This window comes from Eutrigla gurnardus, assembly GCF_963514095.1.
Source record: "Eutrigla gurnardus genome assembly, chromosome: 23".
NCBI lineage: Eukaryota > Metazoa > Chordata > Actinopteri > Perciformes > Triglidae > Eutrigla > Eutrigla gurnardus.
Genome location: NC_139934.1, coordinates 8,917,660 through 8,943,746, shown reverse-complemented (window position 1 = coordinate 8,943,746; position 26,087 = coordinate 8,917,660). Strand labels below are relative to the sequence as shown.

Genomic DNA, 26,087 nt, shown 5'->3' with positions numbered 1-26,087 from the left:
AAAGCTACCATCATCAACGTAACACAATTTGAGGTCATTTTCCCGGCTTAATTATACACTGACCAGCGTATAGGCTTAGTTGTTCTCACAATTCCCATCAGCCCTTGCAACACCGAACCCAATTTTTACCTGCTAGACACAGACAATGCAATTAAACAGTCATTTCAGAGTCCACTTCCCAGCCCGCGCAGGTGGAAAAAACACGTTGCTTCCCCGCCGCCGTCTCTCGTCGCAATCACAACGCCTGCCGAGCAAGAGAGGGACAGACATTTCCCAAGGACAGCGTCGCACTTTAATAACAGGCAACGCAGAGCTGGGAGGGCTAATGCCCGGCCATTAGGGTTACATCATCGCTGCCGTGCGAATTAAAGTCACATTAGCGTCGTGATCCAGGAGACAGAGAAGAGAGCCTGGGTGGGGATGAGATGCCTGAGGGCGAGGCAATGTGCTGATCTGAAAGTAGTTTGAGAGTCCCAAAAAATGTGAAATGTTAATGAGAGACTGTGTGCAATAGATAGAGAGAGATACAGGAAGGGACACGTGAATATATGGAGTTCAAGATATCGATGAATCAAGGTTGTGAAAGTAGATAAAGTTAAATAAATATGAGAGTAAAAACGGTTTGCAGGGTTGTGTGTGAATGTGCAGTGAAAACCCATTCCTCTATTCATTCCAAGCAATGGACACATTTATAGCCTGTTGCCATGGACACTCAACCGAATGAATTTGAAGAATCTTGCCCTCGTCTCTTCTTTGCCTCCATTCAGCTTCCTCAATCGTTCAATAATGTGTCCATAATTCCCCTCTGAACAACATCACCTGTACCCGAGATACAAAGCTAACCCCCAACAAAGAACGCCACGCTCCAGTTAGGGAGCGGCTCGCTCAGAAAGGAAGTGGAAGAAACTGCAGCCTTGACGGAAGAAAATGGTTTCTGAACCACTTCTCGAGGCACAAAACGAGTGGAAACATTTAGCTTTGGAGAAACAGCTACGACTTTTACGACACTGTCATCCCAAGATGCTGCCGGCACGGCTGACACACTAAAGGTCTCAACTAGAACATGAAAACGTGGGATTACCTCGATTTAGAACAATATTTGTTCATATGGATTTGTTTTGGGGAAATTCATTCAAAGGACGCATCTGACCGCACTTTAAAAGAACAATGAGCATACAATTCTATGGTATCAACAGGTTCGACTAATGGTATTCATCACATACCTGAAATGAACTAAATAGGTCTTTTAGATCCCTGAACGAAGCTTCGATTTCTGCCTCAGTCAGACGGACTTGGGAGTTGACCGCTCCGACGGAGATGCCTCCATACCTGGAGTGGCCGATACACCCGGAAAGACAGGGAGGTTCAAGAGGAGTTAAGAGCATGTGAGTGATATCATGTAGACACACACACAGGGATTTGTTACAGTCACTCTGTATAGCTGCACACACAACAAACACACACACAAAGAATCCCATGAAAGCAAAGTGCCTGAGGAGGAAAATGAGGGAAGTCTTTAGTTGAAATATATTTTTCGCATCACTCACATTGCTTTATTTTTTGTCTAATTGTTATAATTAGCATTTTCATTTTTGAGTTATGGCTAAAAATGTGTTTCGTGAGGTCACAGTGACCTTCACGTCTGACCACCAAATTCAAATCATTCATTTGTGCCAAATTTGAAGAAAGGTGTTCCTGAGACATCCATACTGACGGTTAGAGAACCAGAAAACAGAAATCCTCTGGCGATCGCTCTTTCTGGTGCGGAGGCATCAAACCTAGACAAACGTGCATAATCACAACGCTCACACCGACACGGTTTACCTTGTTTTCCCCGAGCCTTCAAAGGTCTTCACCAAGAAGTCCGTCATGTTCCGTCCAGTTAGATCCAACAATGTCTCTGTTGTGTTCTGGACCCTCTGTTAAAAGGGTGAAAAAGGAATTGAAATATTAGACGTCATACAATAAATAACCACAATTTCTCATTTTGGTTATCGTGACCTCGAGCCACGTTTCTGCCGACTTAATGAATACAACTTGAGTATTCACTCGACTTTAAGCCATATTTTGGAACTTTCCTCCTTGTGCCGCTGAAAAACTAGGCTTGTGAAAGCTGTGAGAGTTAATCAGAATGTTTCAGCTGCAGTGACAATGACCTGAAGGTGCCAAAATGTTCCGCAGTGTGAAGCTTTTCACATAACATCATCCAATGTTAACACACTAAAAAAAAAAAAAAAACTGCTTAGAGCAGCTTTGAGGTTAAGATGCAGAAAGATTTCCACTTACTGTTAAAACTGCAAACTAAACTGAAGTTAATGTTTGAGAAGATACGACCTTAATGCAAAAGAGGTGTCAAACTTTTTCTTTTGGGAAACTTTTTTGCATACACTTAGCTGTGTGTGGTAGCATCGTGAGCCCAAAGGCTGACCGCAGGCAGACTCTTGCAGGCCCGGCTGCTCAGTCATCCATGGAAACGCATCAGGTGGAAGGCAAATCAACAAAACTTAAGAGCAGGTGATAACGCGGCACAGTAGAACGCATTCTCGCAACACTCGTCATAATAGTCAATTAAGCGTAGCGTGGCTGAAAACTAGACCCCCCCCAACCAACCAAAGCTGCAAAAGCTGTGTCTAATGTCAAAGAGGCCTAATTAGATGCCCTTCTGTGGGCACATTCAAACATCCAATTAAGGGAGCGTGCGACACACCACCCCGAACGCACTCCACGATGCGTAGAGCGATACTTCATGGTACACGCTGCCGCCGACACCAAGCTGCTTTAGCCCTGCGTGTTTAGAGAGGTAACACTATTCTAATTAGCCGAATGATCCTTGATAAAAGTGTAATTGAGACCCCCCCGACTGCAACCCATTCTAGTCGTTACACTGGATATCATCCGTCCTGCACAAACACCATGATGTGCAAGCGTTGGTTGCACCCGGTGTGTTGTTTGTGACCTTTGTTTCACACTACATAGTGTAGCGTTTGTTATTTGCATCCAAATCTCTCTGGTTGGGTCACATGGCATTATAGAAGTAGCACTAAGGGGAGATGAGGATACGCTCAGGTAAAACCAGGAGGAGGGGAAGAATAAAGAGAGATTAGAAAGCCAGATTAAAAAACAAATTGGATAAATAAGAAAGCAGAGTAGGAGTGGATGGAGGATTGAGACGTAAGCTTAACATTGGAACAGAGAGCATAGCGAAGAGAAAGAAGGAAAAAAAAAGCGGGAGGAGAACTGGAATGGCAAGGCGAAGAAGAGACGGAAGGAGGAAGCAGAGGGAGGCGAGGACCCATCTGGTTTATGAATCAGAGATGAGGAGGACGGAACGGCACATCCACCTTGGCTTATCTCTGAACAAACATGCTCCTCTTTCAAAAAAGAAGCCCCAGGAACTCAGAAACAAAGGGAAAACTCAAATAAAACCGTCTGTGTACAGTGAGTTTATAGACGGGCATGCAGGCAGCGCGGGTCTAATTATTTTGGCCGCGGTCCACGTCTCCCCCCCCCCCCCCCCCCCCCCATCAAAAAGACTGAAATGGGAACATTGTGCAATACCTGGGCCTGCATCTCCTGCTCATTACCAGGAGACGGCTTCAGAGCGCTTGGATAACAGACTGTGTTCTTGTTATCGTGCTGCACCTCCAAGGTAAAAATTCACATTTTATCTAGCGTGCACCAAAAGCAGAATCTTCTATAATTAGTTACACGTTTCTATTACTTTCTATAAAAGTTTTACACGTGGTAATCAGGTTAATTGGGTGGGGGAGGGGGTGGTTCATGCAGAGCAACACATTTCTGTAAGTGTGAAGCCATCACTACCGCCTAACTCGCTCTGTGACAGGTGGCCCATTGTGTAATTGTGTGTGTGTTTTCGGGGACTTGAGCACGTTTCACTGTGTTGTGTCGTTATGTCCACGCCGATCAGATCACAACAAACGGAGCCGAATGTTACCATTAAATCACAGCACTCGCCGGGTGAGAAACACCAAAAGCTGCTCCGGCTCTTCCCTTCCAGATCACGGGAGATGGAGTTGCACGCGTCCAACGCCCGCTGACAGATTCTCATCTGGACTCCTTCTGTTCCGTTTAGCCGCGACAGCAAAGAAAGTCTCATCCGCCGGTTGCCTCACCTAACAATTCACTGACCTTTCTGCTCGCGTTGGAGCATCTCTCTCGCCCCGGACAGGGAGAGCTACACTGAAACGGATCGGCGAGGTGTCGGGGAAAGTGGAAGTGACAAATCGGCAGGGAAAGGAATGTGTCAACTTGTCGCGTTCGCCGGGTTGAGTATTGGTTTGCCGGGGGTTTGGAAACGATCCGCGGTTAGTTGGATTTGCAGCAAAAGAAAGATGTAAAAGTTTACATATTTCATATAGCTTCCATGAATAAATGATAATATAAACTATGAATATGTCAGCCCTGCGGATTGTATCTTCTAAATGAATAGGCTGCACAGAAGTGCATAAACACAGCGTTGTGATTATGTTGTATTATACAACCCTCACAACAAATACTCTTACTGAAAAGACTTGTTTACTTAAGGCAGTTTTTTACCCCTCAAATCAACAAAAAGAAGATAATGGTATCTCTCCCATATCTTCTACACACACACACACATGGTCAGCCAACGCCCAACTTCAATACCCTGATGCATGAGGCCGAGGAGAGTCCTTCGCAAGCAAGCTTTAGTTAGGCCAGTCTCCAAATGATACATACATCAATCGCAAATTTGGCGATACGTGGCGGCTTTATCAATTCCCCTGCACGCACGGCGGCCTATTCATCTCTGAAGGTTAAATATCACCAATGAACGAGAGTCAATACCGCGGAATTGATAATGGGCTTACTGTTGCCCGCCATTTCCATGGAAACAATGATTCCACACTCCCTCCTGTGGCGATGCGTCTGTGTTTTTCCCCTCTCGTCTTTTCTGTAGTTTCTCAAGGGCATAGTCGGAGGATGGGCAGGATGAAAGATAAAAAAATATATATATATAAAATAAAGAAATATAAGAGTGAAGCTGGTACACTTTGTCATGATTAATTCAGCAGGGGAAGCTTTCAGGTCAAAGGGAATACATCCTCACATGCTCAGCTTCTGTGGGTGGTCTCTGCCTTGGACATGCATTCATTCATGGACCCCCCCATGTGAGGGAGGGACCTGTCTGCCGGTGAGCAGCAATAACAGGAAGTAGACATGTTCCCACACACGTTACATACACTCCCCGTGTATGTTTGTTTAGCAGCGTATCGCAATCAAATTAATATCTGTCGCAATGTTTATTTAATTATATTCTCTGCAGACTTTTTATGGTATATCTGAGCATAGCTACGATATGTAACTATATATGCGTTTCCATCCCTTGACCTTTATGCACTACACTGCATTTCAAACAGTAAACTGTGGGTTACGGCCCACTGGTGGATTGCAGTTAACAGGGAGGGGAAAAAAAGAAAAAAAAAAAGGGTTGGAGACGCGTGGATGGTTATGGTATACAGTAACGTATACGCTGGGGTCTCACTCCTTTCACCAACGTTGAAAAAGAAGCATGAAGAGCAACCATTTTTCCTCATAACCGCCCCGTATCACTGTTTGTGTCTACAGAACTAACACACTTCCTCCAGTGGTGTAAATCTTTCAAGATTTTAGATGATGAAATAAAAAATGCTGTGGCACAAAGACTGACCCCTGCCAAATAAATGGAGTGTTTCATTATGCAAAAAGAAAGCGATAAACAGAGAAACGTGACTATTAAGAGCCCGTGGTTTTGCATACAAATGCTTTGCTCTCCTCGCTCGTCTTCGGCTGTTCTTCTCCTCTAGCGGCGGCGACTCATTCAAAAATGTAAAGTTCCTTTAGCGCACAGTGGGAGATGACTGGCAATAATCTTGTTGCATGATAATAACTCAATGTCCTCAAGGTTGTTTCCATGCAGTCCATTTAATTTCCTTTTTACAGGATGTGGTTTTGGATGTTGTAAATAAAATAAAGGAGAAATGATGCAAGTGAATGTAACGAGATGTAAACGGTCTTATTTTTATCGAGGCTAAGTGTACTAAAAGTGTCAGCTACATATAAAATCACACGGTAAAGCAGTAGAAATTCATAGAGCAACAGAATTCAGGCTGAGAAGCAGCTAAATGAAAGAATGAGTGACGTTGTTTTGAATGGAAGAAGCAGGTGGAGGAGGAGGAAGAGGGCAAAAATAAAGGGGTATAATAAAAAGGGTTAAGAAAAAGGAAAAACATGGCATCTGAATGATGCAAAGATACAAGCAGCACCTCGACAAACAGGGTTCGTCGAGACTCCTTAAAAGTGCCGTCATGATCTAGGACCGGACGTCAGGGGAAAGAAAAGGTTACACAAAGGGCACCTCTCTTGTTTGACTGTCTCAACAATCATCCCATAACACGACACCTGGACAGTTGCTCCTATAAAGTGGCCCTGCATGGCCTTGTCACAGGGAGGAGCACACAGCGAGAGTCCTGCGAGCCCAACGAGCCGTTACAGATCTGTGGAGAGTGTGAAGTGGCACATTACATAGTGTGGGATATTGTATAGGGGAGGTTTCCGGGGGATGGAAGGGAAATAAAGGAGTGGCGGAAGAGCCCTGCTGTTTCAAACTGTCCATGTCCTGTCCTCCATATTTTCATTTGAATGTTGAGTTAAAGAATTAAAGGTCAAGTATAACATATTATAATAGATTTTCATTAATGCTATTAGAAACATGTTATCCATCTTACACTGAAACATTCCCCCTGCTTTCCAGTGAAGTGCATGTGTGTATTTGAAGTAAAACTGTAGTTTCTAATGTAACTGAAGCTCAAGCGAGTGAAAACCTAACAGACAACCTATATATAACCACTTATGTAAGAAATGCCGTTGTGCAATAAAGGCTGTAAATCAGGTTTAACCAGACCATTATGACGTTGGATGTGAAATGACGGAGCAGATGTTTAAAGCAGACAGCATTATTAGTAGGTTAAGTGTGAGTGGGGAGCGTTGATAAGGCTGTCTGCTCTCTTAGGATAATATTAAACTTAATGAGTATACTAAGCCAGAACCAGAACTCCCAGACTCCTTCGCTCCCTCCCTCCGTGGTAAACTACCACAAAAACATTCTTAAAATGCAGGTACAGGTCTGAGTAAACCGTCAAAGCCATCTCTAATAAGATGACATTGGAGTTGAGGTGGCAAGCTTCTATTTCAAGCTTGGATTTCTCATTATCATTGGTGGTGGTGGTGGTGGTGGTGGGGGGACAGCAGTGCAAACCGTTTAGCTCCAAATGAGCTTCTTTCTCTCTGTACCATGATTGGTTCAGTCAGCAGGTGGCGGCTGGTAAGCGGGAACGCGGGGGTCACTAACTTGCCCATCGATCTACAGGCCTGGATCAAGTCCCTTTGGCTGGGACCGTGCAACATCGCCCCAGCTGCATTTGGCCAAATATATATTGTTCAAGTAATGGCCTATAAAGAATTGGAATCGACTTCTGGAGGATGAGGCCAACGAACCTTGTGAGCAGAAGAGGCGAGGTCCTCGGTAAAGTCTATACCGTCCTAAAAGACGCTATAGGCGAAAGGTCGGCACGTAAAGAGTAAAACAGTGGAGATATTTGAGCAGATTTGTCAGCTCGCAAGGGGGAACCAGCTGCATCACTGGCAATGGTCGGTGTACTTTCAGTGGAATCAATTCTGGCCCTAGTTTCATGCATGCACACAAGCGCAGAGAAGGGAGACAGCACAAAAGGCTGATTTACATTTTGCAATGCGACGCAAATCCCTTGTTAGTAAGTACCTTTACATTTTCACATCAAAATGATGCTGACTGGGATTTTCAGTCCGCGAGCGCAAAAGCTCTTCCATGATAAACATTTTTTATTGTACCGTTGTGTCATTGATTTATTTTTTTCTACACTCCGACCACTCCGCCGCCTCGCTGCAGCGTACGCCTCCGTGCAGAGTGGAAGCAGGCCTGGTCCACTGCAGGGCATCGAATCTACCACCTTAAAGTGACCCGGGAGCTCCAAGTGCCACGCCATCCTCTCATCGCATGGCGGAAGCTCCGGTGTAAGAGACTCACCTGAGGGGGAGGGAGCCCTCCTGCACCAGGTGGACAGTCAGGCAACATGATGGTCCTTTGAGGCGTGCTGCACCAGCAGTCGGGAGAGGGGTCCGACATGCTCCAGTTCCCGTTGAGGAAGACGTCGGCGACCGACTGATCCACGGATGGAGTGAACCAATCAGAGCCGCTTGAAGAACATGGTAACTTCCTAAGAGGAACGAGACAAGAAAATATTATTGCATGCCATACTTGTTACATGAGTCACTACACTCTTTAAAAGACTGCTGAGTTTAAAGATGGTGATGGTGTTTGAAGAACTTCAGCTGAGTAAGATGCTGACGTTCGTGTAAACGATACGCCCTCCACGCTAATACTCTCATTACAATTCATAATAGGAAAAGGTTTGCCTTTGTTCTGATCAGGATGATCTGGAGAGCGTGTGAAAAGCTAATTATTAATTGATCAAATGGATTCTTTGAAATTCCTTTTCACATTCCTTTTGGCTCCTTTTTGGCGTTTAACACTCACGGTATCGGGTCTCCAGTCATGCAGCGAGTCCCAAAGCCAGGCGCGTTCACCAAGGCTTCCGCCACCTTCGACACCTCCACGTTATCCGGCCCATCATTGCTGTGGATATTGGGGAGCACGATCAATACAAATGTACATTCACACGGTCTAAGTGTGCAATAAGGTATTCATTCCATCTCTGACGGCCGGCCCCGGGACAGTTAAAGCCAGCCAATCTGTCACACTGTCGATAAAGCAAACCAAAATGGATCATTAAGGGTTCGGACACACAAAAAGCCCCTTTTGGTGGAGCCGTGCTTTAACTGTAATAGAACATTTACAGGCTACAATGGGAAGAGACACCAGTGTTTGGCTTATTAAAGGAGAACAAACTCTCGCCTGGTTTAAACTGGAAATATCCGTCTAAATATTCAAAATGGAAATAGTAATCATGACCAGTGATAACTAAGCTCCATCATACTCCGGACCTGGAGTCTTCTACAGGTGAATCCATTCACAGAATGACCTGTGCATCCTCGATTAAATCAAAATGCTTGATATCTGTAACATCTTTAAGGTGCTGTGAGAGCACAGATTCACCTCAAAGACAGCCGAATGCCAACAGTCAATACGAGTTGAGTTTACAGAAAGGTGACGCATGTTGACTCCTCCAGAAAGTGGGATTTGAGCTTACAGGCCCCTTAAATATCGAGCCTGAAGAATCATTTCACTAAAGTGTAAGTCTAAACAGGAATATCTGAAATTGTTTGTCATGTTTGTGATTAAAAAAAAAATGCATTGTCACCATTAGTTGAGCTTTTTCCTCATCTTTCTGAAATCCCAAATCTGCACGTTTTGTAATCTGCCTCCCGTCACTATTTATTAAGATTGTACAAGTCATCTAAACGGCCCTCTACGTTTGCAGAGCACAGGAGTTTAGACGATCATTAATCTTGAACATATCTAGGAAATGAGACACGTCCAACGGGGAATCCATCGTAGTGCATTTTAAGTAGCAGCATCCAACAGAGGCTTTCTTAATCAAAAGTGAGAGAACACTTCTTTTTTTGGGCCAAAAGTCAAAATTTCCCAAAACTCCATCGACTGTCCAGTGATGCAGACTTTTCTCTCTATAGTTTGAGTCCAGCTCTGTGTGCGCAGACACGTCCCGATATCAGCCTGTTCAACATTCTGTGTACAGTATAGGCTCTTCACAGCCTTTCATTATCATCCCAGAGTCCTGTGCATATCTACGCCCTGAGTCTCAGTTAAACAATCTTCCCATTCCAATTTCATTCTCATTACTAACCACACACACTCTGCCCTTTATCTTAAAGGTACCGGGGGAGTTAAAGCACAGTGTTTCATAAAGACCATCGCGATGGCTCTCGGCCAGCGGTGGCCACAGACCAGCCAAACCATTTGGATTAATACAATGTTCATTGTCTCATTTAGAGGCGTCTCCGTGAAGGTCACGCGGTCATTTGCTTGGCCGGCAGCGAGCGCGAATCGAAGTGGCCCGATTGTAAAAATGGATTATGTGCAGCCATCTGTTTTACAATTAACAATGGCTGGGTTACCACGTTATTTGAGGTAATAAAACTATTGGACAGTTCCAAAATGAAGACTTGGGCATATACACAGAAAGAGTGGAACTAATGAATAGTTCATCTAGTCAAACATCACAGAAGTAGGAACTGAGACAATATTAGGAGAAAGTCAAATGAAGGGTACATTTTACAGGAAAAACCAGGAAAAATATTACTTTGCATATTTAAGTATCTCATTCCAATTTCTGAAACAAAAATTTAACCAACCACTAGTAATGCAGAGGGTTACTCATCCACATTACATACTATTGAGCTCCACCTGAGATCAATCATCATCTCCAATCGCTGAATATTGGCATTCATGATGGATACAGTGTTTCAAAGCTGCTCTGAATGAACTGTTGAGATTAAAAGGCACACAGCCTTTAATCACGCCGTCATCACGAGGCTGGATGTTTGAAAGTCACTTAAGAGAAAAGACAATATTTACTAATGTGCCTGAGGGAATGTCAGAAAAATTAAGAACACTCCAGTCTTAATGCGTCATACGAGAAGCGTTCCGAGGAATTCCCCGAGAAAACCGAGTGTGCGGTTCAAGCTGCGTCACGAGAGACCGTGTGACAAAAACAGGCAAAGGGAACTCTGAAATCCCACGAACAAACCCCTTGCTCGTGAGCCAGAGTCGTATTCCCACTTGTCACATGCTGCATTGTGTAGACATAAAGACTGAGACTGGAGACCGAGATATATTATCACAGCATAATTTAACGGTCTTGTCAGTCAAGTGAAAACAACCAGCGGGAATTTTGCAGATATATGTCATCGATGTCAGTTGTTAGGGATCCTTTTGGGGATTTTGGTGATATATTGCTGTTGCGGTTACTCCATGTGCACCAAGCTTGGTAATAGAGGAAAAAGGAATAGTGGTAGAAGTGGCTAACATCAAATCTGACTGTTTCAGCACCATGGAGAGCGACAGAGACTCTTTGGAATGTTTTCTTACAGAGGAAAAGCACAATATTGTACTTTTTTTTACAACAGAAAGCTGACATTCCTCAATTAAAGTAGTGAAAAGTTTATCTTGTATCTTTATCGTGTATCACTACAACAGAAAGCGATGCCAGTGTTCTCAGTGAGCTGCATGTTAATAGGTGTGTGAGTGTATTATATCAAATGTGAGTCAGCCATCAAGCAGACTGTCAATGTAGTGGACTGGAACTGTGTGAATACAACCGAATGCATCAATTACATGTAAAACATTTGTTATTTGACATATTATGACTCAACAGTTCAGCTGTCAAACCAAGCGAAGCATTAAAAAAACGTTCAACACGACGTTAAAGGCAAACAAAAATGTATAAATACGTCAACAAACAAAAAATAAATAAATAAATAACTAAAAAGCATCCAAATGCTAAAATGCTGTCATAAATAAACCAGTTTCGATTTACGGTTTATCATGTCTTGACATCTTCAAAGTGAATTTCTGCAAAGTGCTGCCAGGGGAAATGAAACACCTGCAGGGTGGATAAGCGGCGACAGCTTCATGTCAAAAGAACGCAGCGTGAATACGGCGTTAAGATTAGTTTGATGGCTTGGACAGATGCTGTAACGAGTGACGCCTATTAGAATTCAACTTTTTTTTACAGCACTCGCATTGTTACAGAGGAGGATGAATCACGTTGCAGCACCTCGAGCTCACTCGAGAGATAAGACCTACAAAATAATATTAAAGAAGACGGCGGAGAAATATACAGGTGTTCATTACGAAGCATTCTACTTAATAAGGTGAGATTACTTTTAAAAAGACGTCCATGTGTGGGTTTTATATCCCACGTCGGCATGTTTTGCCATAACTCAGGATTTTATTCAGTGGATGTTGAAGTCCACCAAGGCTGTGCCTTGTCACCAAGTATGTGTCTTCTCAATGACAGAGGAGCGAGCTGCCACCAAGGAGGGGACAGTGTCCTGATTGATGACCTTAGCAGTGCAAAAACCCCCTCGGCGATCAAACGGCAAGAGCAGCACTGTGACATCTTTTTTCCTTTGAATTTCTGTCGTCGCAGCTTCAGTTTCTCACAGCCTTTTGTGCATTTCCTCGCGCTACTATAACGACTTCAAATTAGTTTCACTCTCTGCATCCGACAACAGTTATTTATTAGAGGATTGCATCCTGGAATAAAATCTCGTTGCCTCCTGGTGGTTCCATCATTTGGAGTATTACATCATTCAGGAGGAAGGAGGACGATTAAAGGGTTGAAGATTAATAAGTGCTGGATTGGGTTGAATTTCCATCATGACTCATAAAAACAAAACAAAAATTCATACTGCTCAACAATATACTGTGTTTACCTGAAAAAGGTGGTTTGAGGCAGATCATACATCCAGGGCTGCAGCTCCAGACTGGGGTATTCGGTGAAGGGTGGAACAATGAGCGAGAAGATGAGAGAGAGGCACACAAACACAGCAGGCAGGACCACCTAGGAGGATGGTGACAAAGTCAATACCTGCTGGAAACTTTCATCCTGCTCCATTTGAACTCCTGTGAATTAAAATGTTACAGAAAGCATGAAATGCACAAGACATTTCCATGAAACCTCAGCGATGAAATATCCAAACAGGCTTATTCTAATTCTGTACACCCAAAACATGCCAATTATTATTTTTATGGCTTAACTTTTATTGGTTGTTTGTCTATTTGTATCACTTTTATTTACATGTATATAACTAAGTATGTATGTACATATATTTAGCACTTCTTATTGTAATTTATATTATATAAAAAATGTATTTATTTATTCATTTTTTTTTCAGGTCCAACATCAAGGAATGTTCTGTTGTGTTAAAAAAAAAAGCCAATTATTATTTTTGTGACTTAACTTTTATAAGTTGTTTGTCTATTTGTATCACTTTTATTTACATGTATATCACTAAGTATGTATATATTTAGCACTTCTTATTGTCATTTATTCTATTTTATTTATTCATTCATTTGTTTTTTCAGGTCCAACATCAGGGAATGCTCTGTTGTGTTAAAAAAAAAGAGGCAATTATTAAAAAAAGAAGAATAGAATGTGACAAACAAAGTTTGGCTGAAACAGTTTCACCTTAAAGTCCACTAACATGGATAACTTGAGGAATGTGGGAAGTTCTCTGCCTGAAACCTTCATGTAATCACGGCACAGTACAGCAGCATGTATGTCACTTTAAATGTGGGAACGGTTGTGTTCACTTTACGACCTATGTAATTACAAAACACAGCGACACACATGGGAGCGACGGAATTAAAAGCGTCCTGAAAACATGGCGATACAGATGTTTGTGTGTGTGCTGGAAACTCGACGCCACACGATTCAATGCGAGATCAATCCCCCCCCCTTTCCCTCGAGCCCCCTCACTGTCATTATGTGCTCCAAAATGACTGATGCTGTGATAATGTGTGCACATGAATATGCTCCTCGCCGACTTGTTTGGCCTCTTCTGCACGCTTTATGAGTTTGATTAAACACCGCCACTATCATCTGGCCACTCGGATGAAATTAGTTTCTCAACATTCTCTTGTCTTTTGTGTGCGTGCGCTTTTTTTTTCTTCTTCCAAAACCAGACGCCAACACCTCTCACGCAATCCTCTTTTCTCCGTCGTGTAATTCTCTTTTCATTCCATTGTGAGAGCTGACAAAAAGGTCAGTGGGGAAGAAGAAAAAAAAAATGCAAGCTATCTTTAATGTTTAATCACTTGTAGGTTGGGCTCTGCAGCAAAAAGGGGGAGGGTTGGGTACACTTGATTAATTGCAGGGCATGCAATTTGCCAGGCCAATTCAGGATGCTACAATTGAAAAGCCGAAAAAATGTACTGCGTGGAGCCGCGGCCATGGAAATGTGCTCGGAAGAAAGATAAAAAAGCAGCAATGAGAGTGAAAAGCCTAATGGCACACGGCAAAAGAAAGAACTATTCTGTTGCTCTCTCTCCCTCTATCTCTCTCTCTCTCTGTAATTGTAGGTGACAGCTGGTACTTCTGCCATTGAGAGAGATCTGCAAAAAAATGGGTAGAAGTCATTATGCTCACTAAGCCAAGGCACTCCAGTGAACAATGCACGAGTGGAGCACATCCTCAAGTTCAGTGGGGATTTCAAAGGAGGACGGGATTACATGCAAACTGGGTACAAACAGCCAAAAACACAATTAAGATGTGTTTTATTTCCCGCAAAGTCAAACGCCTCATTAGATTGAGTTTGTTTCCTCAAATAAAAATCGATGTCCCTCCTATTTCATTCGTGAATAAAAGTCTAAAAGTCGCCGAGGATGTCCTCGCCGACGTGTGAATGTATCCGTTCAGATAAAACAAATTGTTCGTAAACGTATTGTTGACCACAACAGTAAACAAAGGGAATACAGAAGCTTCTACACAACAAATGAACGCCTCATGAACCATTCAAAACAACACAACTGTTCTGAATCACACACTGTAAATCATCTGCTGCTGCTGGACAGCTTCCATTGTAGTCGGTTCAGTCTGCGCTCCAAACACCAGAACCCTTCAACCCATCCACCGCTGCCTCTTCCCGATTCCGACGTCGCCAACGCTCGGCCGTCCCCAACTTCCGTCCCCATAAATCACCACTTTTGTGTTACATGCCATAATCTCTTTTATATCCCCCTAACCGCTTGTATTCCTGGAGATTACCTCACCACACAATCATATCTGCTGACAATGGGAGTCGTTGACATGATGAGAAAAAAAAAAAAAAAAAAAACCTTCAACCACATGAATAAAGAGGCAGAGGTAGGAGGTGCACCCTCACACACTTATCCCTCCATCCTGCTCCGCGTCCCCACTAAAGAGGGACGTCCGGGATTGACAGTGACTAATGGGCATCTGTACTGCAGCAAATTACAAGAAGAACCTCACAAAGGTGAAACTTTGTTCTCTCTCACACACACACACGCACACACACACACACACACACACACACACACACTTTCTTAAATTACATACATCATTGTAACTGCTTTTTGTTATTGTCTTATGCCATTTTTATTTTTTTTTGGCACAATTTCAACAATCCAAAAAAATAAAAAATAAAAAATAACAAAAGAAGAGAAATCACAATACTTTAAGTTTGGGTTTTACCAAATCCCATTATTGTCCGCAATTTCTCTATTTTTGTCAGCTCAGTCTGAAGTTGTTGTTCTCCGTTTACCGTTGCTCTCATTATGCACAGCATTCATTTGAGTGACACAGCAGTAATTTCCTATTTAATGATTGCATTGTTCTCTCCTCTCCTCTCCTCATTCACATTAACTTTTATCGTAGCCTATAATACCTTGGCTTTGACGCCACACCAAGTTTGCAGCACAAAGAGCGGCATGAGCTTTTTCCCCCAGTTATGATCATTTCAGAACCACGGCAGCTTTCATAACTGATATTAAGTCAGAACACACTTTTTTTTTTTTACAACTTCAGGGGCAAAAATCACTTTAAGTGCTGTTACTTTCCCAAATTGGTTTTTGACTCATTTCAATTAACGCCCGCTTATTGGTTTTGACTTTTGAAATGAAGTTCGCGAGGGACAAAATGATATAGACATGCACTTAATAGGCTAACAGCAGTCTGTCATCTGGGTAATTGTTATGCGATCACATTTAATACGACGCTAACCAAAACACATGATGAGCAAAGAGTGAAATGAAAGAAAAACAAATCAGGGGTGTCACTTTGCCTTGCTGGTGACAATCACAGCAATCAGGTGTGGCAAGAACACCTTCCATCTACTCGCTTTGCACACAGATGGATTAACCGTTTCCTGGCAGTTTGTGTCAAAGGTCCTCATGAATGGACCTTTCTTAAGCAACTCCAGTCCCAGGTAGAGACACATTTCTGCTTTTATAACGTGATTTATCAAAACTGAAGAGTAAAGTCTTCTCCAAAGCTGCAATAAACGATGAATTCTCACGCTATCTTCTGCCTCCCCCGAGCATCGCCTCTGGAGGTGATGATGATCGTCGTACGTGCAGCATCATTTTCCTTGCAGCTTTTCAAACTTTCTTTCCTTTTAAAATACACTACCATCGGTGTCCATTTTCTTCTCCCGCAACTTAAATCCCACGCCTATCGAGTAAATCAAGACGGATAACGCGACTTCCCCCCTTCCCATTTTAAATGAGCTTACTCGATCATATTTGTCATTAACTGATTTCGAAAAGCCAACATGTAATTTGGTACGATTCTACCTCGATCCTCCCACGCAACCCTCCTTGTGTAACCCTTCAATTCATCAATATGACAGACTGAGGGCCATTACCTGGGCAATGAGTCCCTTGCGGCTCCTTCGGGCGTGGTGGAAGCGCTTGATAAAGAGGGCCAGGAACTGCCTCCCGATCAGCTCCCATCCCGTGATGACGGTGGATCCCTTCCCTCTGACGCCGGCGTTCCTCTTCATGTCTGGTGTGGACATTATTTATCATTACCGCGTATGTAAAATAACTGCTAAGCTCGCTTTCCTGCACAGTTAATGGGCTGCTCGGATACAACGCTACACAAGCTCATTCCCCGGTGCAGCAATCATTGTTTCATAGACGATGCATTTAGAAATGTTATTTGAGTGTGACTCAGGAGGGAAAAAGGTGACAAACAAGCCCTTTATAGACACATTGATTGTATGGTTCCCATTCTCCAAGAGTATCTTATAAAAAAAAACTATACTGTCACAGTAGTTATTATGAGAATAAAGCATATTCTGATTGAAAACCATTTTCATGATGAAAGTCGTTGTATGAATGTGAATTTCTTTCATTAGGGCAAAATTGAAAAACTGAAGAGACAGGTTAGATAATGCTGTATGGATTGGAAGGAAATTCTGCTTCGGAAATGACTTAGACCGAGTTCTTGTTTATTCCCTCTTTTCAGAATGGCCACTGAGGCGAAACAGTCAAACTGAAAGCCAAACTGAATTAAGTTCATAATTGAAGAATGGAAAGCACGTGGAAAAACAGACATTTGCTGGTATAATAAAATATTGGGTGAAAAAAAGGACCTACCTTCTACTTTACTTGTAAACTTTTCCTTCAAGTCTGCATGACAAACAGAAAGAAACAAGCCTCAAACAGATACTTTTATTAAGTTTCTATTTGAAAGAACAGCCATAAATAGGAGTCCTGAGTTAACTTTCTGCATGAAGTAAATTCACAAATCTTTAATTGACTTTCCTTCGTTAAAAAATGGATGTAGAAATGGGGAGAGACTTGCCAGTCATTGCGGAGACTTGCTCTGTTTTCATGTGGACGCTGGCGATGCTGTTCCGCTTGGATGTGCGCGAGGCTCTTTTGCAGTCTCTCACCAACAGCTCCTTTGTTGCTTTGGGAATACAAATAAGATATGTTGTTTTGGCCTGACCCAATTTACGGTTATAAATAACAATAAGAATAAGCTACCTGCCCTGCAAGACGCTGCATTGTTCCCTGTTATAACACCAACCCCGGTGTTTGAGGAACGTGAGGAAATCAGATTTTTATTTTCTTTTTTTCAGATTAAACTTGCTTTGTGATGGATGGAAGATTTATCGATCAATGGGTAATTACAATTGGTTGGAAAACACAATCATTCTTCGCAGGTATACATGTGGTGTGAGTGTACATGGGTTAGAAAAGCACCTGAGAAAATGCCCTTTTGCCCTTTGAAATAACGAGTACAAAGTTTGCCAGTCAAGCTTCAATATAAAATAAGTTCCTCTTTATCAATGCAGTGTGTAGCAATATATATATGCTTGAACATAAAAAGGTTAAGTGCTGTTGCCAGATCTTTTACCAGTGTTATGGATGTCAACACCTTACTTGGTATTTCTGCATCCACTCCAGTATCTTCTGCCACTTTAAGAAATATCTGTGAAATGAAGAAATGAGGTATTAATATTGTATCTTCTGAGAGACGGATCGGTTTCCTGTCACCGTATCAGCACGCAAAAAAACAGGCAAACTCATGCTACTGCAGTGGATGAGCGTTACCTGCTGTGCTATTATTATGGTTTTGTTTTATTAACTCGTTAAACAGGTGTAAACAGATGGGATGCAGATGCCAGTTATTCCCGTCAAGTTCCTGCTTTGAAGAAGATCCGGGTTCCACGGAGAGCCTAACCAGACACTCACCCTCTATGACATCATCTATTAAAATCAGGTCAAAATAAATCCACATATTTGAGAACATTTCCAAGTGACCTTCTGCAAATATCTGCAAACTTCTGGTAAAGTCTATAAAATGTATAATTTGTCCTGAATGTAATTGTATGTTGTGAATTGTATTTGTCAAAAAAATCTAATAACTGCCATTATAAAACAGTCAGCAATAACCAAGGTGAATGTTATTATATTATTATTATGTAAGGATAGTAACACTTTTACACTGAAATGCTACTTTACTGATGCTTTCTTCAGAAATATGTCATCCATCTATACAGCTAGGAATCTGTTTGTGTGTCTGGAGAACTGCTCATCGGATCTACTTCACACTTGGCGGGAGTTTAGGCTGGGGACCCGAGGGAGTGCCGTGTTGAATTTTCAATTTGGACACGCGAAACGTTCAATATTAATAAACTTTGAATGGACAAGTACAGATGGCTCTGTGCAGCAGGATTCAGGGCTCAGCCAAGCAAGCGGGCCCGACTTACATTCTGCACTTCCTTTAGCTACCGGACGCCCAACAAAGCCTGCTAATGTCACATGGATGCTGGATATAATAGCGTTCCATACACTAATTAAATCCATTGTGTACTTCATAACCCTGGTACTTATAAATGTCAATGCCAGCGGCTAATAGCCTTATTTAGAAATGTTTTTCAAGAAAGATTTAATTTGATGGCCTCGTGCAAACATTACTTTTCACCCTTTCTCTAAATGGGAACGTTGATATTGGCGGTCGCAGAAAGGAACTCCAAACTATTTTCAAACTTTTTACTTTAAATAGTAAAACACATTTCTTATATCAAGTGAAGAGTGAGAGGAAGTAATGTAGTAGAATGGTTTCCTCTGAAGTATCTTTGGGGGCCTTTTGCAAGTTATTTCAGGGCAAAATGAGATCGGATATCAGCATGACTAGACACTTTTCATATCTTAACTCCATAATAAATCTATAGCTGTTCGGGGACCTTTTAATAGCGGGGCCCCAGGCAGTTGCTTAACTTTCCTCACATTAAATTCTGCCCCTGAGTCACTGTAGCTAAGGCTTGGGTGTGTGACATAACGATGTCATGGCAGGTGCACGGCTGAGGACACGAGAAAGTGCTCTGTGTGAAGTTGTTTGCGTGAGAAAGCTGCAATCAGAGACACCACAGGCCCAAGCATTCAGCCCAGTTGTGAACAGGCACTGCACTAATAAAGCTAATGCTTTTCTCCATGTAGGAACACTCGGGGTGCTTGCACAATCCCAGGAAGATCACAAACATGTGCTGGATGTAAGTCTGGATGTTTTAGCTTGAAATCTTTGAAAATAAGTTCTGCAAATTGTCTTAAATTTGTGATGCTGTGTTACACATTCATTTGAATCTGAAACAACTTTGAAAGGAAACAAAAAACTCATAAAAATTTCAAGGTATTAATTAATTGGCACCTTATCTATCCAATTATCCATCAATGATGAAGATAGTTCCGTTGAAAGTTTATTGTCCTTGAACTGAGAGGCTCCTGATTTAGCTGCCACCCGGTTTCAACAATACTTGCAATTGGCACTGAGTCTGAGGGGAAAATATCCCAGAATTCATAGCGTTTTTTTAAGTTATTGGCTTAACCATAAAATTCCGTGTAATACTGCTGGAGGGATATGAAAACATGTCCACCAACATGTTGGATGCTCACTTACAGATTCTGAGAAGCAGAACGAGACAAAACACAGTTTGGGAAGGAGGGACAGAAAACAGTAAGTATGGTTTTAAAGTGTAACTGCAGCAATAACAAAATAATAACGATCATAACTTTAATTTATATAGCACCTTAAAGAAACCCAAGGGCGCTTTACACACATAGAAAACAAAAAACAATTCCAAAAGACAACTAACTGGCAGACAAGGCAAACAGACAGGTGACAGGGTTAGGGCAGGTTAAAGGTGAATAGATGGTGGACAAGAAGAAAACGCTGTCAGTGTGTGAACTCTTATGTTCCTGAGCCATTGTCGGCAGCCTCCCTGTATGTGTGCACGCTCGTATCTGTAGCTATCAATCCCACGCTTAGCGTACCTCCTCCAGCGTGGTGTCAGAGATGCCGTAGCTGGTCAGGCCGAGGTCAGCCATGGCCTGGTCAAGCACTTGGAACAGCAGGGCAAAGGTCCCATCTCTAGCACCACCGTAAGGCAGTACGTAGGTGATCTCCTGACCAATGCTCTCCAAGAAGACCGCCTCGGGGACGTGGCGCCGCACGATTTGACCCACAGCTGTCAAATCTGCTGGAGGAATAGCCGTAAAAATGACTTTAAAAAAACAAACAAACAGTTGTTTGGAGGACTGAAGAGCAACTATTGGCTGCAAAAGAATCCACAAACTAACAGCAACTTTTAAAATGTCTATGTTGATACAACGATGGCGTATTAGGACCACTGTAGAAAGAAAGAAAGAAAAAACGGGAGTCGATATTCCGGGCGATAATCGGAGAAAAAAAATCGTAAATTTGCGACGTCGCAGATTTGCTACAACAAGTGAAAGCCCAACGATAACCATCAACAGCCGTCACCCTAACAACCTTAACGAGGCGTAGTCACACGTTGTGATGTATTAATTAGAAAAATAAATGCGTACATTCATGGGAAGTTAGCTAGCATAGCGTTGTTCGCATTATAATAAAAGTAGCAAATTTGCTACTTTATAAATTCACAAATTTGCGCCTTTTTTCTCAGAATATCTCCCCCCTCTGTCTGCTCTGTTTCTTTTTCTTTTTTTTCCTACAGTGGCCCTAATGCGCCGTCGTATGATACAGAATTATATCAGAAACAAAATACATCACAAATAAGCGCCGTGTGAGGTAAAGAGATCATCGCGGCTGATGTGATGACCTTTAAACACACTGAAACAGATCAGTGGACATAATTCTCCTGCCTCATCCATCCTGAAGCCGGGTCCTAGTGAGAATCAATCAGGACAGTGTTGCAGAACGCATCGCATCCATTATTGATCCCGAGCCTCTCATACATAATTACTGCAGCTTAACAACCAACTGCTTGCTGCTCTATGAAGAAGTAAATGGATCTGCCCCACACATCAGACTGAATTATTTGTGAAAATGTGTGTGCGTTTCTGTGCGTTTACGCGTGTGTACGGGTAATAAAGAGTAATGTGCTGTCACCGGTGGAAAATATGATTATTTTTATGGGGTTTTCTATCTTATATTTAACCATCATGTGTAGAATTATTTTTGAAGGTACAAGCATCGATTTTATCCGTGCATCATAAACTGGAGCGTACCGATGATTTTGCTTCCGATCATGACTTGCATCTTTATTTTTGTGCACTTTATCACGGCTGAAAACGATCACAACAAATCAAATCAACAGCTTTTAATGTTTATAAGTTAAGTATCTGCTCCATTTCTACTGTGTCACTACATTTCTTTTTTCAGGACCGAATGATAAATAATAATAAAGTCAGGTGTGTGAAAATGAGATTGATCATTTGCACGGACGGATGAACAATGAGCTTTTTTTTTTTTACACGTCATTTGATACATTGTCATTTTAATAGTGATTATAGCTGCTTTACATTGTCAGTCTGACCCTTTAGGATGTGGGATAGGACAAGAATGACGAGGCCACAATATTGGTGCTCAAAATATTTAAGTATCAGACTTTTTAGTGCTGGCTAGATTAAGATAACATTAATTGAGATAGTGTGCCAACCAAAAGAAAAGACATAGTATCTTAATATATAAAACACTGCTAGAAAATATTTTTTTTTTTAAAAAAGATCATTATTCATTTACAGGGAATCATCATTTTCTATATTGTCTCCTCGTTTTTAGACACTCAAAAAGCTCTCCTCTTTGTCTATCATGAGAAAAAATAAATCCCACTTTCCCATTTGTACCTACCATTTTACTGGGACATTAAAGTGCACTCTACCAGGGGTGAGAACATTTCACGATATCTAAAGGCAGCAGCTACTTTACTACCGCTGTGGTGTGTTGGTCTGGAATTGAAATGATGAAAAAAGAAAAGAAATCTATGAGCAAATGGCCCTTCGGTACACGTGGACGAGGCTGTTTTTGAGAAGTTTTATGGTTACTGTTTACCCATTTGGAAAAGAAGGCTGACAGATATAGTACCTAACTCCCCGTTTGGTATGTTAACTTACACATTTTACAGTTTGATATGGGGGCTGAATAGATGATATCACTCTCAGTTTCACGTGAAATATGTGCACAAATATGAACTCAACCTGTTGAAATGTTGAGCAACATGTGACATTTGGATAAAGTGTAGGTTTACAGGTGTTTATCCTCAAACACGAGTGGTAGTAAGGCAGATAAAGTTCGTACCTGAGGTATCAGAGTTGCTCCATCCCTGGCTGCCGATGCCATCATCCGGGCTGCGGCTCCTCGAAGGACAGTCTTCCTGCTGTTAATCACAATTGGATTAGAAAGGTCTCATCACGCTTACCACTTAGAATGATGAACAGTGTCTCCTTGACAACTCCTTTCTGACATTAATGTAGTAATGGATGCCATCTGTAACTTTCTAGTTAATTGCTCGAAACAAAACTGTATGCATGAGAAAATTCAGTGAAGACAATATATATATTATATTTGAATTCTAACACAGGTGGAATAAACCTCCCTGCAGGAACTTTATGACAGTTATTAAGGGCGATCAAACTTTCTCCAACTGGCTGTTTTCTTGCAAAGTTATCATCCAGGAAAGGTGGTCCTGATCCAACTTGCCCATGAAGGTGTTTCCATATTGTTTCTGTATTTATTTCAAACAAATTACTCAGTCTGCAGACTAATGGTAATTGCTCTCGCCCTGCTGGCATTGGTGCATCTTGTTCATTTGCTTCTATTGATTAAAACTAAGTGTGCGAGGCACCGTTGGCGAGCGAAAGCGAGAATCACCCCTTTCCCCGGTGACAATTAGTATCATCCAGCACGTAGGCATTTGCCAATTCTTATGCTGGGAGAGACTAAACAGGGATTATTATAGGGGGGGGGGGGAGGATGGCAAAACAAAGAGAGAGCTCTGTGGAAAGGAGGGAGGGAGCCATGTTCAGTACTAGACCAGAAAGGAGGTTGCTGTTGTGACAAAGGGGCTTGAAGCTCAAGATTCCTTTAAGGATACTTGAAGTCAAAGAGAATGATCAACTTCCAAGTTATTTCAGTCTTTACAGGGGCCCTAATCACCATATTTGTGATTACTTTGAGGAACATACTTTTTTTTTTCCCAGTCACCACATGCGGTTCCTGTTCGTACCTCTTTGGCCCGACCGCGTATGATGCCGTTCCGCTGAGCCGCCATCTTTTCAGTCCCGTCGCGGACCAGCGTGAGGTAGTAGCCGCTGCCGAAGCACTTCTTCAGGAAGAGCGAGGAGCCGCAGCAGCGCATCTTGCCGTGGGAGATGATGGCGATGCGATCGCCCAAGATGTCTGCCTCGTCCATGTGGTGCGTGGAGAGAATGATGGTGCGACCTGAGGAAGAGACGGAGAGAGAGAGAGAGAGAGAGAGAGAGAGAGACTCGGTGTCTGACGTCTCGATAAGCCAATATCACAATCTGTCTCTTCTTGGAAGTTGCTTATCTCCTTATTGCCAATTCCACTGTGTTTCTTACCCATGCGTATCCGCATGGCAACAAAGCAAAACTCCAGACGAGTGCGTGGGTGTGAATCTGGGACAAAATTAAAATGATGATAAAGGCCACCCTCAGCCTACTTCCCAGCGTTTTCTATGAAGCTACATTTTTTTTTTTTTTATTCCGACTCCCTCGTTTGTGGCGTGAGTCCTTTGATTTGGAGAGGCTTCAAACTGAGCACAAACAAATGCGGCAAGCATTGCAAGTTTGTTCACAGGTGTTCTAATCCTTTAATACCACGCTGAACCAGATAACACTTATTTATAATCACATACCCCAGAAATCAGGAGGGGAAATAGGGACTTGATGTGTGATGAAGTCACAGCATGGTCATGTCTCTGCAGTCGGAATGAAAGCGGTATTACAGAGTACTGCGTAACTTTTGATCCAGTCAACTTGAAAGCAGGAAACATTTAACCCAATATCTTTTATTAGGAAGTGATGGAGCTGAGAAGTCAGTATCTTTGAAAAAGACAGTTTTTAGCCCAAGATAATGACATTGTTTACAGCTAATAAATTATAAAGACAGGTGATTTTCTTCAAACAAAGAATCCCAAAACTCAGAAAATCCTTGACGAAATTCAATGCTATATGAAAACGGTGTAGGTCTTTTCTCACTGCATCCCGCACAAAATGAGACTTTCACTGCACCAGTTTTGAGAGTTTGTCAATGGATGTTTGATAAAGTACTTCAATTCATCAAGATTCTTTTCAATTTGGGGATTATTTGTTCATTGTGGAGGAACACGAGAGAGCTCAAGGTAATCCGGGGTGAGTACTTTATTTAACAAAATCAGCATTTTTGGGGGGTGAAGTATTCCTTTAACTGTTCCTTTCTCAAACGTTTAATTGGCTAATCCTTTGGTTGTAAATAGAATGCTGCTGTACTTGTTAGCATGGTAACAGCCAGCAAGGTTCAGATCACATCACGTGAAGATAACAGGCGTGCCATGTAAAGCATGTCGGTTTTTTCCAAACATGGCAATGAGATGTTCTCTGAGTGAATGGAGTTTTCACACGTCATCCACTGAATTTGGTGTTTACTGCAAGAGTTCAGGTGCTCTGCTGCTTTTTTTTTTTTTTTTTGCACTGAGCCAGTTCAAATTGTGTCCTCACAGGTCACATTATCCCAGGACACACACTCGTCCAATGGAGACATTTTGCTCCGCCACCCCCCCTCCCCTCCTCCCGCCACCAGCTGAGCTGCTAAATCCATCCCTTCTCAGTTAAGTATTGCTTCCTTATGCTATGCCAAGCAAGTCTGAATCCCTCAAAATACAAACCACAGCATAATGCCCAAGTTGAATGAATGCCCACAACCCAGTCAATTTAACATATGTGGGGGGAGGAGGGGGGGGGGGAGGCTATGCTTGTGAAGGGGGTGGGCTGAGGATATTGCTTGATGTCTGGTTTGACTGCACCAGCTCATTTTGTATGGGACGCTCAAACTCACAGATGATTTTCTGGGGATTTGTTGAGCTTTACGAAGTGAAAAAAAAAAAAAAAAAAAAAAAAAATCAAATCGCACTGCATCATCTGTGAGTTTGGAGAGTAAAATAAATGTATTTGGACTGCAGATGGCCCGCGAGGTATTCTGATTTATCGTGTGTTGTGGTGCATTACAGCCCAAAGTGATATATCAAATGGGGTTCTGTGTTCAGGTAAATTGGCCGCACTCGCACTACATACAGCAAAGTGAGGCTGGAAATGTGGTTGCTGTTATTTCGCTTCCTTCCCTCTAAATCACGTTGATAGAAATGGATTTCACAGTGGGTGAGTAAGCCTGAACAGATATTATGTACAACAGCGTAAGATGAATTAGCAGGCAAAACTGTATTAACTTGCTGTTTGTGGCATCATCCATCTATCCGTCCGTTAGCTATAGCTGCTTATGCTTTGAAGGGTAGCAGACTGGGAGGAAACTGGAGCCAAAAGTCACACATGTGTGGGGAAGGCCATAACTGGCAGGTTAAAAACCTGCAGTCAATTTTGGTCAATACATTTCAAAAGAGTTAAAAGAAATCTAACCAAATATAATAATAAAAATTCAGCTGCATGTGGCTATTGCAAAGGAAATGTAACTTTTTGCTGAACACAAGTTGAAAGAATATATTTCTGTTTTGTGGAGTATTGTGTTAAATGTTATATGATG

At 42.2% G+C, this 26,087-nt stretch overlaps 1 protein-coding gene across 1 annotated transcript in view; it reads right to left on the bottom strand.

Annotated features, from left to right (window-relative positions):
- Positions 1-26,087, bottom strand: part of LOC311009383 (phospholipid-transporting ATPase ABCA1) — a 121,402-nt gene that overhangs the window by 41,636 nt on the left and 53,679 nt on the right. The window contains exons 23-34 of the mRNA XM_084003519.1: positions 23,560-23,774; positions 22,632-22,710; positions 20,345-20,547; positions 17,954-18,002; positions 17,370-17,477; positions 17,162-17,194; positions 16,426-16,565; positions 12,475-12,602; positions 8,594-8,692; positions 8,084-8,273; positions 1,825-1,919; positions 1,224-1,329 (exon numbers count right to left, since the gene is read on the bottom strand). Of these exons, the coding sequence (XP_083859645.1) occupies positions 1,224-1,329; positions 1,825-1,919; positions 8,084-8,273; positions 8,594-8,692; positions 12,475-12,602; positions 16,426-16,565; positions 17,162-17,194; positions 17,370-17,477; positions 17,954-18,002; positions 20,345-20,547; positions 22,632-22,710; positions 23,560-23,774 (1,445 nt within the window). The remainder of the gene's footprint in view (positions 1-1,223; positions 1,330-1,824; positions 1,920-8,083; positions 8,274-8,593; positions 8,693-12,474; positions 12,603-16,425; positions 16,566-17,161; positions 17,195-17,369; positions 17,478-17,953; positions 18,003-20,344; positions 20,548-22,631; positions 22,711-23,559; positions 23,775-26,087) is intronic.